The sequence below is a fragment of the Amphiura filiformis genome, chromosome 10, assembly GCF_039555335.1.
Source record: "Amphiura filiformis chromosome 10, Afil_fr2py, whole genome shotgun sequence".
In the NCBI taxonomy this organism is placed as follows: Eukaryota; Metazoa; Echinodermata; class Ophiuroidea; order Amphilepidida; family Amphiuridae; genus Amphiura; species Amphiura filiformis.
In genome coordinates, this window is record NC_092637.1 from 64,304,904 (window position 1) to 64,323,504 (window position 18,601).

General features: G+C 37.4%; 2 protein-coding genes across 2 annotated transcripts in view; one reads left to right on the forward strand and one right to left on the reverse strand.

Moving 5' to 3' along the window:
• Positions 1-628: 628 nt before the first annotated feature.
• LOC140163164 (DNA ligase-like) lies at positions 629-7,352 on the forward strand. The gene is made up of 8 exons (XM_072186550.1): positions 629-882; positions 2,134-2,269; positions 2,612-2,732; positions 3,162-3,367; positions 3,849-4,029; positions 4,647-4,750; positions 5,449-5,555; positions 6,233-7,352. The coding sequence occupies exons 1-8, from the start codon at positions 816-818 to the stop codon at positions 6,292-6,294; spliced, it is 984 nt and encodes a 327-aa protein (XP_072042651.1). The 5' UTR covers positions 629-815; the 3' UTR covers positions 6,295-7,352.
• Positions 7,353-10,148: 2,796 nt separating this feature from the next.
• Positions 10,149-18,601, reverse strand: part of LOC140163166 (integrator complex subunit 9-like) — a 40,586-nt gene continuing 32,133 nt past the window's right edge. The window contains exons 16-19 of the mRNA XM_072186553.1: positions 17,060-17,158; positions 14,534-14,689; positions 13,251-13,307; positions 10,149-11,182 (exon numbers count right to left, since the gene is read on the reverse strand). Of these exons, the coding sequence (XP_072042654.1) occupies positions 11,060-11,182; positions 13,251-13,307; positions 14,534-14,689; positions 17,060-17,158 (435 nt within the window). The 3' untranslated portion in view covers positions 10,149-11,059. The remainder of the gene's footprint in view (positions 11,183-13,250; positions 13,308-14,533; positions 14,690-17,059; positions 17,159-18,601) is intronic.

An 18,601-nucleotide genomic window follows, 5' to 3' on the forward strand; every position in this document is an offset into this window, starting at 1 on the left:
CCTGGGGTACACATAATTATTGCACCACCCTTACACGGTTGACGATGAAAATTTACTGAATTTAGAGAATGCAATGCGACCACCACCTGGTTTTTTTAAAAGAAATTTCTTGTTTGAAGGGGCGTGTTTACCAGGCCTGTGTTTACCGGTCACTAATGTAAACATTGACAAATTTAATTACAACTGCAGACTCCTTTGAGTCTAGCGCTATCACTGTAACGGATAATAGGTTAGACTTAATTGAAATCTTTTTTCACACTCAGTATACGTATTCGTTGTGTAGTGACGTAGATAACATGACGTCATGACTTCCTCCTACGTGTGTACTAATAACTTGTCCTTGTCCATACTCGCAGCAAGTGTTTGTAAAAATAAAATAATTTCTAACTAAACTGGCAGTGTGTAATTCACATTTTCCTGCAAAAACCTGAGGGGAAATGCTTAGAACCTGTTGTTCATTTAATTCAGCTACAAACCAACTAATTTGACTGTATAAATTCGAATAAAATAATCTGTTTAGCATATGAGTGATGCGATTTACTTCTAGAAACACTAAGGGAAATTCATTATCATGGTCTAAAAATAGAACATGATAAGTCCAATGGTTCAACATGTACGATCCTGTCGTAAATATTGATTCATTCATTATGAGAAGGAATATAAGCACAGCAAGTTGGCTGTAGAGATCATTGTGCTCTAAAGAATTTTAGGAAGAGTTTGACAAATTAGTTGAAATCGCACAGTGAACAGAAAAAAAATCGAATTGTTCGTGATATCTACTAGTTTTATACTTCAACTTGCCAACTAAAATAAAAATGGACCAATCTAAAAAAGCGGCTGCAAAGAGAAAGATGTCTTCAGATGAAAGTTTGTCATCCAAAAGTAAGTTCGAGAAGCTTTATTTTATTGTATTTTAATTATGATATTTAAGTAATTTTAACATTTATTTGTTTCCGTGTGTGTCTGAATATTTCACGGGAATCTTTTTTAATGAAGGTGCATTGACTGCACGCAATAAACAGGAAAATGACAGGTTAGCATAGGTCACTTGGTTGGTTCTGTAACAACAAAAAAGTTAATTCGGGAGGAGTATATCTTGGATGGCAGTAGGTCTAAAGCAGGCCCGTACGCAGGATTTTGTTTGGGGGGTGCTGATTTTGAAAAAGTGGACCTTTTTCCCAAGGGGAGGGGGCGATTTTGTGAAAAGTGGACTTTCTTTCCAAAATTTGGACATTTTTGACGAAAAACCCGTAAAAAACTGATTTTTTTTTGCTCGCTACGTGCTACCCCCCTGCGTCGCACACCGACATCGCCTGGCTAATAATTATTTGGTGCAGCAGAGACATTAAAATGAATACACGGGATCCATACACGTGAATTGCTATGCACGATTTTGATATCAGACGAAAATCTTCGGATACTGGGATACAAAATGATGAATATCTCCCGTAAATGAATTTTTCTCAAGAAACCAGATGTGGTCTCATACACTTGAAAATACGTGTTGAACAGATATTATAGTCGTTAGCGTGCGCTTTGTAAATTGGCCGTGCGCTTTGAAGTCAAAATATGACCAAAACTCTCAATTTTATATTGCGTTGGTCCTATATGGACTACAGCGCGCAGCAGGCTATAGCGGCACTCACTCAAGTGGAGAGAGTATAACCATTGACCGCAATGTCGTATACAAGCTTGCTCACAGAGCGAGAAATCAATTACCCGTCTATACAGTAGCCTTAGTCAAGTCACTTCGCTAATAATATGCATCTCATAAGGTCCGAATAAAATGGTCATAGGTGGCTGTGGATTCAACCTACCATGGCGATTTCTACTATGAAGATATCGGGGCGATGTCACTGTGGTACGGGCCTGGTCTAAAGGGAATGAGAGAGGCAGGAGGCAGGGAACTGAAAGAACGAACACAAAAATTGGTGTCACAACATTTAATCCAAAATTAAAGTGGCCTGAGCTACAATGTAGCTTTCGTCGATCTTTATCAAAAGCAAAGATAATCTTTATTATTTTGAATTCTGAAATATAAGCCTTTGGTGAGGATAAGCTATTTTACAGCAGCTCTCTTTTAAATTTGAGGTAAATATTAATCATCATATTAATTATGATTTTGTTTTGTAGAAAAATGTGTGGAGGACGTTACCTTACCATCATCAACTTGGACCCCATCACCTGATGGCACTGTATTAACTCGCAAGGCATCTGGTCGTGGTTTGCAAGGCAAGCAGGTTATGCTAGCACAAAAGCATACAGACAGGTAAATTGCACACACACCCCTTCACTCAAAAACACCCCTCATACACCCTTGTCATCCCCCCTATACCCCCTCCCCCAGGTGTCCAAGCACTAGATCACTTTACAGTCTCTTTTTGATCAACAATTCACCCCAGCTATTTTAAATGATTGAAATATGAATTTCAAAATGGCTATAAAGTAGGTTATCCAGGCACCAGATTATATAAACAAAAGTTTTTTTTTAAAATATAGAATGGTCCCTTTGGGTGATGACTACATGAGGCAAACCCAAACATTTTATTTAGACTTCTGTATAGTCATTTCAATTAGACCTATAAATGTATTTTTTCATTTCTCTATGCAGCACCAACCCCAAGAATTGGTGGATCAGCGAGAAACTGGATGGGGTGAGAGCTTTTTGGGATGGCAAACATTTCTACTCCAGACTGGGTAACAGGTTCTTTCCTCCTGCTTGGTTCACTGAGGTAGGTACACTATATAACAGAAGACAAGGTTCTAGGTAGACCATCATAATTAAACTGTCAATCAATTAATTAAATAAATTAATTAACTATCAATCAATCGATCGATCAATAGGCCAACCAATTGAATTATAAATCAATCAACAGTCAATTGATTATTAACTCTCTCACGCTGGTGTCGACTGCAGGCGACAAGTTAAAAAAAATTCAAAATTCAAAAAATTTCAGAATTGTAAGTTTTCATGACCATATTTGGAATCAGCTTGAAAAATGCATCAAAATGAGTACAAACAAGCCTAGTATTGGGTCAGTGGTTCTTATGATAGCTCTTGATATTTTAACAAAAAATCTCAAAACTTGGACTTTTTATGTTGAGGCCTATGGCTAGCACGCATAGCATTAACATTTGTTAATTAATTAAATCCTTTACAGGCATTCCCTTCCGACTATGAGCTGGATGGTGAGCTTTTTGTCGGAAGAGGTCAATTCCGGTCAACAGTGAGCATAGTCAAGACCAAATCTAACATAGATGATGCAAAATGGAAGACGGTCAAGTTTCACATCTTTGATGCACCAAACATCAGTGGTACATTTGAGCACAGAATCAACACCATAGCACAATACTTCAAAGAAAATGAGTAAGTTATTTTATTTTTGGGGTAAATATTTTGATTATTATTGAATTCTGATACTTTTTTTAATGTGGATACTAGGGCCTGTATAATGATTAAAGACTAAAAAATCAAAACAAGTTTATTTCCCAACAGCCACACCTGTTTCATTTTTGGAGCAATTTTACTGCATTTTATTGTTGAGAAATTCTGAAGAAAAATATTTTCAGGCAAAAAATTAATTCATAATCATATGCAATATAAAAAACTAATAATTATGTGGCAATTATTTTTTTCTTTCTAACATTTATCATTTTTATATATCTAATGTTTTTTTCTTTTTATCTAAAATTAAGACATTAATGGTTTTTAGGCCACTTTTGGGAAACAATATTTTTAGCCTTAAAACTCTTGTTAATTTGATTCTCATAGTTCTTAGTTGAAGAGCAATAGGTTAAAACTTCAAAGCAATAATTTTATGTATTCATCAATTCCATTTTATCAAAAGGTCCTCAACTGCCGTTGTACTGAGTCACACCAAGTGTCGGAATAAAGAACATGTTGAAACTGAATTGAAGCGCGTAGAAAATCTTGGTGGTGAGGGTTTGATGATACGCAAGCCTGGATCATCTTATGAGGAATGTAGATCATATAATCTACTCAAGATCAAGACCTTCTATGATGCAGAGGTGAGTCAACAGTAAAAATGTGCACGAGGTGTATGATGGATAAATACTTTGCGCAATTCATTTACTCTACATTTTATATGCCATAAGTTGAAGAGTTCAGATGCAAAATGGGATAATTATATTAAAAAAGTTGTGTTCTGTATTTAATAATTTATTATTGCAATTAATTTCTGTTTATCAAATTTATTGTTGTGTGCTTAGTTCATTTTTAATTTATCTATTCCATTTTAATGAATAAACTATTCTTTTTTTTCTTTATTTGGGTACTCTTTATAATGATATTTCTTCATATTAAATATCAATATTTAACTTCATGAGAACTACCTGCCGATTGGTCAAAAAGAAATTTTCATTATGAATTGGACCAATCAGCAACATTGTTAGAATAATTTCACCACACAAAAAAATTGGGGTGAATTATTTGCAAAGCTCCATTCTGATTGGTGATTAAAGTGAACATATCATGTAATTGACCAATCAGAGGCAATGTTAGATCGGCAGGTAGTGCTCAGGGGGTTAACAAAGGCAGCAATTGTCTATTTTGCATTTGATCTCTTCAGTTTATTTTCATTTTAATTCCAATATTTAAAGATATTCTTTTTTCTAATTTCTCCCAGGCTAGAATTATTGGATACAAGCAGGGCCAAGGAAGAAATTCTCATCGTGTGGGGGCATTCCATTGCATAATGGAATGTGGCAAAAAATTCCATGTTGGGTCTGGGTAAGTCTACATGTATTCAAAATCATACACATCCTGACAGACACCCCCCTACCCCACTGGCGGGGGCATTTGTACTCAGTACAAATGACCATACAGGGACGTGCTGCAAACATGGGTAGCATTTTCAGCCTTCTGGTATATCAATGACCCCTTTTCTAAGCCAATGTTGGTATATGGATAGGTCCTTTCGGAAAATAGCCCAATTTTCCCTCAATCTAGCCAAAATTTCTGAAATTTCACCTAAATTTTGGGGAAAATTTGTAAAAACTCAAATAATTTGGGTTAAATTCGGCTGAAAATTTTGACTTTTGGTATATCGATGGGTCCAAATTTCTTGAAAAATTTATTGGTATATTGATTTATGCATCATCATTGTCATGATGTTCATGTGTGACTGGGGTATGTGTGCATGGTTGGTGTTTTTAGGGGAAGAGGTGTACCTGTCAGTGGGTGTGCAGGGGAAGGGGTGTGCCGGGGGGTGGGGTGCTCAAGTTTGGTTTTGATGGGGTGTGTCGCTGAGAATTTGAAAGTGCACCCACTCTTTCCTTTTAAGAAATAAATCATTCTGCACATTTTCTGGTTGTTAACAGTATTCTAATGTCGCCAAGTTAAATTATATATTAAAGTAATAATTTAAATAAATTATAAAAGTAATAATTTAAATAATTGTTCCTCTTGTTTTGTTTTCTCTCTTGCAGTTTGTCTGATAAAGACAGAAATAAGCCTCCCAAGAAAGGCACCATTATTACATATCGGTTTCAGGAGCTCACTAATAGTGGTATGCCCAGATTTCCTTCATATGTAGGTAAGTTATTGATCAGCAATCAGAGAATTATCATTGAATATCTGCTAACAGCAGTGGCGGCGCTATGGGAGGGAGGGAGTGGGGCAAGGGATCATTTACTCCCCCCCCCCCAATATTTTTTCTTGTTCCCCCCACATTTGAGGCAAAACCCCAAATTCATGGTGCCGCTACTGGCTATCAGCAAAATAAATCCATTTTGAAAAGTGGAGGGGAAGGGGAGGGGGACACTTGACCTGAATTGTCACAAAGTAGCTGAAAGGCTTATTTTGCCAAAAAGTCATGTCCCCCATCCCCCAGGATTGATGACCATGTCCCGGGGACCATGTCTGCTATAATATATACATGCGGTATAGGACATACGAGACAGACAGCCTGTACAAAATAGCTAGTTAGCAGTTGCAAATTGATAAAAAACCCATACTTACAGCAGGGCACTTTGTCCCCGGACTTTGTCATGCCCCAACAGTTTTAGTGTACCACGTATAACACGTAGTTAAAATTGTGAAGATGTGTTAATCCAATGGCAACGTCAAAAATGGCGATATCGCATCAGACTTCCCTCTGAATAGATAATACTGTAACGTTATCAAAACTTTTGTAAGTTATCAAAACATGACTTCAATATTAGTTTGCAAAATGTTGACCTTTTCTGGATTTTTTTTGATACTTTCTAACAGGTATTAGAATTGACATGACAGAGCCAAAGGATGCCGTTATTCCAGTTCCATCAATGCAGTAACCATGGTAACAACTACTATGGAATCACACAATGACACCAGCCAGAGGAGGAACCCTTTATTGCATTGATATACACCTGACTGTGCAGTGTCATTGGAGAGGGGTTGCTAGACCTCACAATTTTCACCAATTTGTAACAAAATTGTTTGAAATACACTTCCATTGGAAGAGACACATGCCTGGAATAACAGACACAGGTGGCAATGATAATTTCAAGTTTTCAACAAATGTGTTTTAACTTTCATATATGAACTATTTAAGAACCGCGTTTTGTAAATAATTGCAATGTATATATCTAGTTTTAAAGATGTAGAATCATGCAACAACATTGTCAGTTCTGATATATGTGAAGGTTTATAAATTAAATTATTATAAATTTTATAGTCTTCAAAAGTGCCTTAGCCTGGGGGGAGGGGGTACTCAAGTTTGGTTTTGGTAGGGGTGTGCCGCTGAGAATTTGAAAATACAAATTTTTCAAGAAATTTGGACTCATCCAAATTTTGAAAGAAGGACCCATCCATACCGAAATTGGCCTAGAAAAAGGGGCCATTGATATACCAAAAGGCTGTGTATGTTTGCGGAACATCCCCGTATGGTCACATCCCCCGGTGCCTTACAAACAAATCTCATATGCTGAACTGTCAATACAGCTGACCAAATGGAGGAAAAACAAGGCCAAAAACAATAATTGGTTGGTTTTCCCCCACCAATCAATTTTAATTTTGAAAATCTGAAAAAAAACCAACAGATTTTTACTTTGACTACCGACCCTAATTTTGGAAAATTCCAGGCAAATTTTTTCTTTCAGAATTTTTAAACACCTTGAAATGTTTTTAGTTTCTTCACACTTCTAAACATGAATGAATTGATGCTGTAGAGAAATATTCCAATTCACACCTATTAGTCTATCTATTTTTTATTAAGGTAATTCGGTGTTCCATAGGGTGCATGAGGACAATCAAACAAATTTTTTTGCCTAATGGAAAGGAGAAAAAAGAAATCCTGCAGTCAGCTGTATTATAGCCTTGATTCAAGGCTTCTGCCTTTTCCTCTTCTTTCTTCCTTTTTAAAAAATTACTTTACTTTTGCTCGAAATTGAACATGCCCGTGAACATGAAACCTTTAAATACCCAATTGACTATAAAAGGCCTATATTGCTTATAGATCAATGTTTTTTCTGAAGTATTTCCAAATCATTCTTGGATGTCATTCTATCCATGCATGCACTGAGCATGCTGGTTTTGGCCACAGAGGGGCCTGAGGGTTCATGTGTCTGACCATGGTCTGCCTTCCCTGATCTAACCTGGAAATCCCTGCTGGCTGCTTAAAATAGCATCAAGCACACTGTATACAAGAGACAGGGTATTCTCACACTAAAGGACATTCCCTCCAGTTTTAGCAGAACTGGCAGAGGCATGGCTGGATGATGTTCTGTGCATGTTGTGTGGCCATGGTTTTAAATAGGTTTATATACCAATGGATATAAATGAACAATTGATAGAAAAATGCATCAGTCTATAGAAAGCCTGAGGACTTGGAGCAAGTCTAGCTGTATTATTGAACAATGGAAAAAATCATGTATACATAAATTAAAATATAAAATACATATCATGTAGATCAAACAAAACCTAATAATTGAACAATTTAAAAAAGTGCCGAGAAAGATATTAATAGCATGATATACAACACCTATCAGGATGGTCGTTAATGGCCATAATATTAATGTACATAACAAAGTCAGATGTCTTTATATATATTACACAAGCCATCCTGATTTTAATATTTATTTATAATATACATGTATAGATATTGTTATAGTTTCCATATAGTGTTTATGAGCATTGTGTATAGTAATAGTGCAATAAATATGATAAAATGTATTTTGTATGTATAAAAAGTTCAAATAAGGAATGAATGAAAGATCCCAGCAAACACAACAGGTTATATTATATTTTGGGTTTTAGCAAAGACCTTTTTAATAACATTATATGTCGGGTCATGAAAATGTTTTAAAACATTTCGTATGAAAACACACTACATTAACCAATTATGTTAGAGTATTTTGCAGTACGTTTTCAAGAAATGCGTTTGAATGTTAAAAAAAATTTTAATGCCCAAGTTTAAATGTTTTCTGGCAACCTTGTCTAACCTTTCATGAATAATGTCAAAAACATTTTGTGTTTGCTGAATTGCTGGAATATGAGGCGAAAAATGAGAGACAGGGAAGAATTTTATAACTTTTAATATATCTGTGATAATAAAGTAGTACTAAGTATTATACTTATGACTGTTTTTCTCTTCTCTGTGTTCAGTGTGCCTGCCAGTGGGGTAGTTAACATTATCAGTTGGCCCACTCAGCAACATTGTTAGAATAATTTCACCACTCAAAAAAAATTGGGGCGAATTATTTGCAAAGCTCCATTCTGATTGGTGATTAAAGTGAAGATATCATGTAATTGACCAATCAGAGGCAATGTCAGATCGGCAGGTAGTGCTCAGGGGGTTAAGGGGCAAGATACTGTAGTATTTACTAGTCCGACCTCGAGATTCTTCATTATTGCTTCATGTTGAGTCTGTCTGGTAAAAACATGGTAAGGGGGCTGTCATTTTCTTCGGAATGTGGGGGGTCATGGATATACTGGGGGGATCATAGAGTTTTTATACCAAAAATGGGGGTGGGGGTGGTCATAATTCTTTTCCCTTACAATCAAGTATGTGCACAATCTTTACTTGCAATAAAAATGTTTGCATGCTCCGTGCCTTAGTTCCAACAATGAATAATTTATCTTGAGTCTGTGTGGGCAGAAGAGGGATCATACAAATTTTCAACGTGAGATAGGGGGTCGTAAAATATTTTTGGCTAGCCATAGGGGGGTCATAAAAAATTGACTCTGGTCACCGACATATTCATGACCCCCGTCCTAAGAAAATGACATCCCCTAATGTTCATTTTCATTAGGACTTTTGTGTAACAAAACAATCGTGCCATTTTCTCCCTTTTGTTTTTCATAATTCTACAACAAAGACTATAACAAATCATAAAATACAAAGATAAACACATTTTGCTTTCCATTTTATTTTTCAACATTTGTTCTTGCATAGCCAGTTGCTATACCTGTTTTGAAAATAGGACATCTTCTTGTAGTTTCCATTTTTGAGATTACTTAAAAAAAAACCAGATTGAGCACAATACTGTATTTGACCTAAGGGTTTCTCAAACTTTTCAACAAGGTGTGTGTTATTTTAAACCGGCATGAGAATACATTTCAGATGACTAGGTATTTGATTTAGACAAAATTTTAAACTCAAAATCATGCTACATTGTCCTGATTCATCAGATTTTCAACAACTTCTCCTATACCTTTGTACACAGGAGCCAACCGTTGTTAAACCGTGATGAATCCACACTTTTACTGTAGCGTATACGTGAACGCTGAAGCGAGACTACGCATTCTGCTGGAGCGCGTAAAATTCGGCCATGTCTGGAACTTTTGTGCGTAATGCGCAGCAAGCTTGCAAGTTGAATCTGAGAGCTGTTGAATTCAGTATTTTTCAGGTAGCGGCTAAACATTGCTGTTTTATTCTTTAGGCCCTAGTTTTATTGCCGATATCAACAGAGAAATCATCAAAGTTTTTGTAAAGATGAGTGGCAATGATTAAGTGATATTCCTCGTGAAATAATCGGGAATTATACGATCTTTAGCTTCTTTTCGTTAGTTGAAAGGGATTCAATCATGTTTCACCGTTGTTCATCACCGCTTAACAACTCGCGTTGGCGTCTGCGTGGTTTACTTTCGCTCGGGCAGCTAAAGCTGCCCTCGCCAAGTAAACCACGCAGACGACGCGTCACGCATCGTTGTTAAACGGTGATGAACAACGGTGAAACATGATTGAATCCCTAAATGTCGCACAATAAGAATGTAGGTAAGCAGCTAATAAGAGCATCCTTGAGTTTTCTCAATGGCTCAATACCATCACAACAGAATATATGAATAATATGAATAATGCTGGTTTCATACTTTCCTGTCACTTGCCGCTTTGAAGATGATTTTGCCTCACTGCGGTGACCAGCGGCAAGCCGATATGTCGATCACTCCACCGCTTTGCCCAAGCGGCAGAATCGCTGGGAGTTGAATTCAAGTCAACTGACTCATAGCGGTGCCGCTCTGACATATGAGAACAAAATAGCGGCAACAGTGGCTTTCAGAGTCATGCCGCTGCCGCTCAGTGGTGTGCCGCTCTGCTTGCAGACAAATGCAAGCGGCATGATGAAGTGTCATGCCACTCAGCGGCAAGCGGCAGAAAATATGAAACCAGCATTATGGTGTCTACCAGGGTTTCTTACTCCATATTTGGGTGCAATTCATTGGTGACAGGTTTGCTCTTACTCTGAAGCAGTGTCCAGCGAGGTGTGTCCTTTCTCTGATCTTCAATGAGAGTCTTGTCAACAATGCCTAGAAAAGTTCCTTTTTGCCATGACAAATACTGTAATTTTCCGCCATTTTGTGCAATTCCTTTTTTTCCGATAAGCACCAGATGAATCAACATACCTTTATGCACTAAATAAACCAATCAAGGGTCACACCTTCAAAATGCTTCTTCTGCCACATATTACATTACATAGCATGATGACATCACCTGCACTCCTGCACAGAGACGTCAAGATGCAATCTAGTCCTTTTAATTCTGTAAGATAGATTACATTTTGTATAGTACTTGTTTTTGACAATATTTTAAATTCAAAATCACGATTAAGTCACACTGAATCAGAATGTAGGTAAGCAACTGATGAGAGCATCCTTGAGTTTCCTCCTTAATGGCTCATTACCGTCACAGAATATATGTGTGGATCCCTCCTCTATCTGAATAATGGTGTCTTCTGATTGGGCCTGAAATTAAGAAACAACAAATATGATGTTAACATTAGCATGTAAGTTCATCTGTATTTGTGACCCGGCAGCACAAATGAGCCGTAAATTCCCTAAATTGTATTCTGAGTTACGGTGTAAAATGTGTACGAAGGTCATATTCATCGGTAACTTGCTGGCCCGACATCCGTCTCATTTCGATAGTCAAAAACTAATCAATAATCCTATTGTTGAAGTGGATAATAAGCTTCTACCTTAGATGGCTATAGAACTTTTAATAGCTCTGGTCTTTGTTTGCTTATATTGCTAAATCCTGTTCAAGTGGTGGGTTACCAGGCATTGTATTTTGTACAGGTATGCATAACCAACAATTAACAATGAGAGAACTTTCTTAAACCTCGTTGACTTGGGGATGATTTGAAATGACTGCCAATTATGACTGTTTGATATTTATTGCCAACAATGTGGAAAAAGAGACACATGTAAAAACATAAAAAGCTATAGTTTTGTTGAAGGAACAAAGTTTAACAAACCATAACTCCGCTTCTGGATATCGCTTTGAAGTCAAATGATATACCATTTTAAGTTTATGATGTTTATTTTTAAACACGAAATAAAACAAAATTGACTGGGAGGAATTTACGGCTCATTCGCCGTGGACGGTCACATTTGTGGTAATCCATATTGTGACATGATCAAGAGGAATGAGTCACATGTCGACCCTTTTCAAAGATACTAATCTTACAGCTGCAAGTAATCAGCATGATATGGTTCAATGCAGAGGTACCGCTTGAACGTACCTGTGCAGCGCGGTATATTCAGAAATTGTTTTCACCTATTGCTACGGTAGTTAATCCGATTATTACATAACTTAGCCAGCGTATTCCACTTGAAATCTACCATACCCAGTGATGCCAACGCCGCGCCTTAGGCGCACAATTGGGCTACTTGGCGATCACTTGCCACTACTCAAAACAGCATGCCGCTACTTGCCTAAAATTGGGCTACTTTTGCCAGTGTCAGGCCGCTGCAGTAATTTGATGTATTTTCCTTTCAATTTAGCCGATTTATAAAGGTTTTGAGTCTTTGAAGCTCGAAATTGCAATTACAATGGGTTTTGTGACCATTTATTGATCGGTCCTTAACTTCCCATTAAGTACCGGAAGTTTCGAAGTCAAGTGCTTTTCCGCCCAATTGGGTGGTTTGCATTCTAAATTTGCTTTTTTAGAAAGTTTAAAAATTGGGCTACTTGAGACTCATTCACCGCGGCTTGGCGAGCCAATGTGCCGCGCCTTGGAGCTGAAAAGTTTTGGCAACATTGACCATACCCTATGGAAGATTTAAGAAAAGTCGTCCACAGAGGGAGTATGTATTTCAAATGCAATTGGCTATGGCTAATTATTTTGAAACTCAAACTCTCCCTATAATTGCCTATATCTTCCATTCCACAACTAGAGAGAGAATTTAAAATGATGTTACCCAATTGTGTATTCTATTTAAAACCCATACTCCCTCTGTGGAAGACTAGCTAAATCTTCCACATGGGGGGAGTGTAGATTTCATATGGAACAGCCTAGTTGCACCATTAAGAAGGTTTCTCATCTCAGGATAGTGTCCCCACAAATTAAAGATTTCCAATGTAAAGGTCAGAAGCTCGGACCATGCTATCAGCAGATTGGTTAAGGGGGTACTACACCCCTGTCCAATTTTGTGCCTATTATTGCATTTTTCTCAAAAATTATAGCACATTAGTGACAAGTAAGATATGTATATTATAGGGGCAAGGACTACAACTACTGCACTGGAAATTTTATTTTGGCACAGACAGCAGTTGTGGAGTTGCAGTCAAAAATGAGGGAAAACCAGTATTTGATCAATAAATCAATAACTACTTGCCTTGAGTTGCTGAATTTTCAGAGCAATAGTTGCAGTCCTTGCCCCTACAACATGCATATCTAATTGTAACCAATGCGCTATATTTTTTGAGAAAAATGCAAAAATAGGCACAAAATTGGCCAGGGGTGTAGTACCCCCTTAAGTTATGCCTGGAATAAGCCAAATGACCAAAACTACATGCTTCAATTCTTACCAGTAGAACAATGTGTCCTGATGCGGTTTCTTCCACTTTAACATCTGGGATACCATGCTGAAAGGAGAAATAATAATATTAGCAAAATTGAAAGATATTTATGGAAATTTTTTTTTTAGCTAATGACTCAAAAAAAAATCACCAAAATCTGTAAATAAATTACTATTTTCCAAAACAGCTGATTTTACATGCATACAACAATTTCTGTCAAAAACCTCGAAAATGGAAAATATGGGTCAGTCCGGCGCGTAGAACAGGGTATTTTTGGCCGCTTCATGCTCAAATCGCTTCACTACAAAGCCGACGCAAAATATTTTTTAAAACTATTTTTCAAGAGGTTTTTAAAGAATAGTTTTCAAGAATTGTTTAATTACTTTAAATGTTGGGTTTATAGTAAAAAATTAGGAAAACTTGTGTGCTAGTTTGTAAGGCAAAAAAAAAAATTGTTTGTTTGTCCATAGAGGCTTATGAAACAGTTGGGTCGGTAGGTCGGATTTTTTTTTTTTTTTTTACAGATATTGCACTTGAAACTGACAATTTGAAGACTGGTAAATAAGTCAAAACACACAGCACTTTACTGGTTTAACTCTTGAGATGGTACTGCATGTTATACCGTTCATTTTCTTTACATTTTCTTTCTTTAAATTTATACTAACCACTGTTTTATAAGATGTCCCATTGATGCCAAAAAAAAAATCAATAATTCCAAAAAAAAAAAAAAAAAATCCCAAAAAAAAAAATAAATAAAAAAAAAAAAAAATTCTAAAAAAAAAAATTCTAAAAAAAAAAAAAAAAAAAGACACGGTCGGGACCAGCGTGCACGGTCGGTCGGACGTGGACAAACAATTTTTTTTTTTGCCTAATGTTTGAATATTTCTATGTTCCTGTGTACGATGCATTAGCCTCTAGGTATTCACCTTGTTCTTACAATTGCAATATAATTTAGTTGATTTTATGACAATTTTTAGCTCTTGACAAAAAAACCTACAGGCCCATATACATACTTCCGACTCAGATCATCAACAAACACAAAAACAAAGGAACAACAAACAAACATACAAATAAATATCAAACGTATGATGCAATTTTATCAGTTTCGCCGTCGAGCAATAATTAAAGGAGGAAATAGGAAAACCAGAGGTCCTGGGTTCAATTCCAGGGCGGGATCACTTTTCATATTTCCTCCTTTAATCATTGCTCGACGGCGAAACTGATAAAATTGCATCATAGTTTGCTTATTCCCGTCGAAAAAGCCACTGTTTTTCATGAAATATCAACCCTACCTTAATAAGGCTTTGCACAAATTCCTCTAAATCTAGTGTACCATACACATACTGCTTAGGGTGTACGCCACTCAGGGCACTCAGATCATCATCTCGTTTTCTCTTCCTTGGTACCGGAGACTGGGAAGCACCATTGGAGGGTGGCCTGGGGAGTTCCTGCAGATTAACAAAATGGATATATATATATATATATAAATTATTAATGGTATTATTTTGGTCTTGCTAATTAATTTGTTGAAATAAAAAGAATTTTGCATAAAGATATTTATAGATTGATACAAAAATCAAGTGACTATAATGGTGAGATTCTAAAAATTAATCCACAGGTGTGATTCTAAACATTTTGCCTCAACTCTTATCCTTTTTTCTGCAAATTGCAACCTTACAGTTTAATACCATTCTTGTTTTGTATTACGTGAATTAAAATGAAATCAGGTTTCAGTACCTTAGAAACGGACTACACTTTATACAACACTCTGTATGGCATCATCTCTCATCAAATAACCTTATTTAATGCTCTGCATGCTAGCCATGCGCCTCAATGGAAAAAGTTCAAGTTTTGAAATATTTTCTCAAAATATCAAGAGCTATCTTAAGAACTACTGAATCAATACTAGGCTTGTTTGTACTCATTTTAATGCATTTTCATGCTGATTCCAAATATGGTCATGAAAATTTACATTTCTGAAATTTTTGAATTTTAAAATTTTTTTGAAACTTGTCGTCTGCAGTCGACACCCGCGTGAAGAGAGTTAAGATCTCATTGTATCATGCTATATAAACGTAACACAAAAAGAAAGTCTGCACTTATTTAACCTGTCCTACACCAAAACCAGATTTTGATTGATAAGGTCGTCTGCAGAATCTTGTTAGCTCCAATTTAATACCAAATTTGCTACCAAACTCTCTAAATTGACAAAGATTGATACCAGTATATGAAATTTGGTGCATTTTTGTACAAGTTTGTCATAATTCACACAATAAGTCCTCCATAGAAGTTCACAGACAAAATGGTCAGTGGTGTTTCTTTCACTTTACCTTATTTTTGCTTCAAATGGACAGAAACTTTTCCTGACAGTTAACACACCCACACAGCCCCACCGTACACATGCACACACCCCCTCACCACAAATACACACCCCACACCCTTACTTTGCCTACCTCTAGTATAAACCTATTATCTCTTGCATTCAAGATCCCTGTGACTGTAGACACCAATACACCAGGCTTTACTTCTGTTGTGTCTAAGCACACTCACACACCCTACATATGCACACCCCCCCCTCAAACACACACCACACCCTTAGAACCTACCTCTAGTATAAACCTATTATCTCTTGCATTCAAGATCCCTGTGACTGTAGACACCAATACACCAGGCTTTACTTCTGTTGTGTCTAAGCACACTCACACACCCTACATATGCACACCCCCCTCACACACACACCACACCCTTAGAACCTACCTCTAGTATAAACCTATTATCTCTTGCATTCAAGATCCCTGTGACTGTAGACACCAATACACCAGGCTTTACTTCTGTTATGTCTAAGCACACTCACACACCCTACATATGCACACCCCCCTCACACACACACCACACCCTTAGAACCTACCTCTAGTATAAACCTATTATCTCTTGCATTCAAGATCCCTGTGACTGTAGACACCAATACACCAGGCTTTACTTCTGTTGTGTCTAAGCACACTCACACACCCTACATATGCACACATCCCCTCACACACACACCACACCCTTAGAACCTACCTCTAGTATAAACCTAATTTCTCTTGCATTCAAGATCCCTGTGACTGTAGACACCAATACACCAGGCTTTACTTCTGTTGTGTCTAAGCACACTCACACACCTAACATATGCACACCCCCCTCACACACACACCACACCCTTTGATTACCTACCTCTAGTATAAACCTATTATCTCTTGCATTCAAGATCCCTGTGACTGTAGACACTAATACACCAGGCTTTACTTCTGTTGTGTCTAAGCACCCGCACACACCTAACATATGCACACCCCCCTCACACACACCACACCCTTAGATTACCTACCTCTAGTATAAACCTATTATCTCTTGCATTTAGGATTCCTGTGACTGGAGACACCAATACACCAGGCTTTACTTCTGTTGGGTCTAAGCACACCCACACACCTAACATATGCACACACCCCTCACACACAACCTTAGATTGCCTACCTCTAGCATAAACCTATTGTCTCTTGCATTCAAGATTCCTGTGACTGTAGACACCAATACACCAGGCTTTACTTCTGTTGGGTCTAAGCACACCCGCACACACCCAACATATGCACACCCCCTCACACACACACCACACCCTTAGATTACCTACCTCGAGTATAAACCTATTGTCTCTTGCATTCAAGATCCCTGTGACTGTAGACACCAATACACCAGGCTTTACTTCTGTTGGGTCTAAGCACACCCCCACACACCTAACATATGCACACCCCCCTCACACACACCCACACCCTTAGATTACCTACCTCTAGTATAAACCTATTATCTCTTGCATTCAGGATTCCTGTGACTGTAGACACCAATATACCAGGCTTTACTTCTGTTGGGGCTAAGCTGTTTGCAAGCTAAATAAAGAATATCAAAGGGAAATTTTGGTTACAAATGAAATTAAATGGCATCGGCTAAACACAGAAATAGGTGGCATGTACTGGCATGGCGTGTCACCAGGGTTGCCAAAAGATTTCAGCCCGAATCGCGGGTCAAATAATCGAGAAAAAATTCTCTTTACCATTGGTTTCTATGGGGCAGGAAACTATCGGAAGTCGCGGGAGCCAATGTTGAAAAGTCTCCCAAATTTTTTCTTAACCATTGGTTTCTATGGGACAGGAAATTGTCAAAAGTCGCAGGAAAAATCTTCAAAAGTCGCCCAATTGGGCTATCAAATCGCGGGTTTGGCAACGCTGGGTGTCACTATACAAATGTGACAGTCTAGGACACAGTTCATGTACACCCAAGCACGTTGCAAACTGGGCGATCTGGGGGGCCATGGCCACCACACCGTAACTTTTTCCCCCACTTTTTGTAACTTTTGCCCCATTTTTGTAACTTCTGCAGCCCCACTTTCTTGCCCTTGCTCAACAGCTGTGTACACCTCTCTGGCAGTTCTTTATGACTGGAGGTTGTAGGGTTTCAGTTCTGAAAAAAATTAGCAATAAGATTTTTTTCAGCAGTGCAGGCTCATACATTCCAGTGGTTCAATAAACAAAAGTAGTTTTGAAACTTCCAACGGACACTAATGAAGATAAATTTTCATTTACCTTGCAAATATTTTCTGTACCGATCTGTTTTACTATCCTCAGGCAGAAGTGATATTTTTCCTTCTAAGCTACCATAAGTGTTTATTCTATTAGCTTTACCATGCACTGATTGCAAAGGTCAAATCTGACTAGGGAAATATATTCCAAACCATCAGTGTACAGCATGCCTTCATTTCCTTATCCAATCTACAATTAATACCCTCTGTAGTATTAGGGGTGGGCACACAAGGACTTTTTTCTGCAAACTTACACAGGAACCAGTTTTTCTATGGCCAAATGGCATCAGGAAAAAGAATCTGTCAAAAAAAATTTCACCAGATGAAGTCTTAGGTCGGGTTTTGGCGAAAATTCAAAATGGCCGCCAAAATAGGTGTTTTTTCAAGATTTTGCCACTTTCTGTATAGTTTTAGGCCAAATGCACCAAGTAATATGTCTTTATATATGTTTTTGAGACTGCTGATTCCAAATCTGCCATTAATATAATGGCCATATGAATATCTAGATGGCTAAAATTCAAAATGGCCGCCAAAATAGGTGTTTTTTAAGATTATGCCACTTTCTGTATAGTTTTAGGCCAAATGCACCAAGTAATATGTCTTTATATATGTTTTTGAGGCCGCTGATTCCAAATCGGCCATTAATATAATGGCCATATGATATCTAGATGGCTAAAATTCAAAATGACCGCCAAAATAGGTGTTTTTTCAAGATTATGCCACTTTTTGTATAGTTTTAGGCCAAAAGCACCAA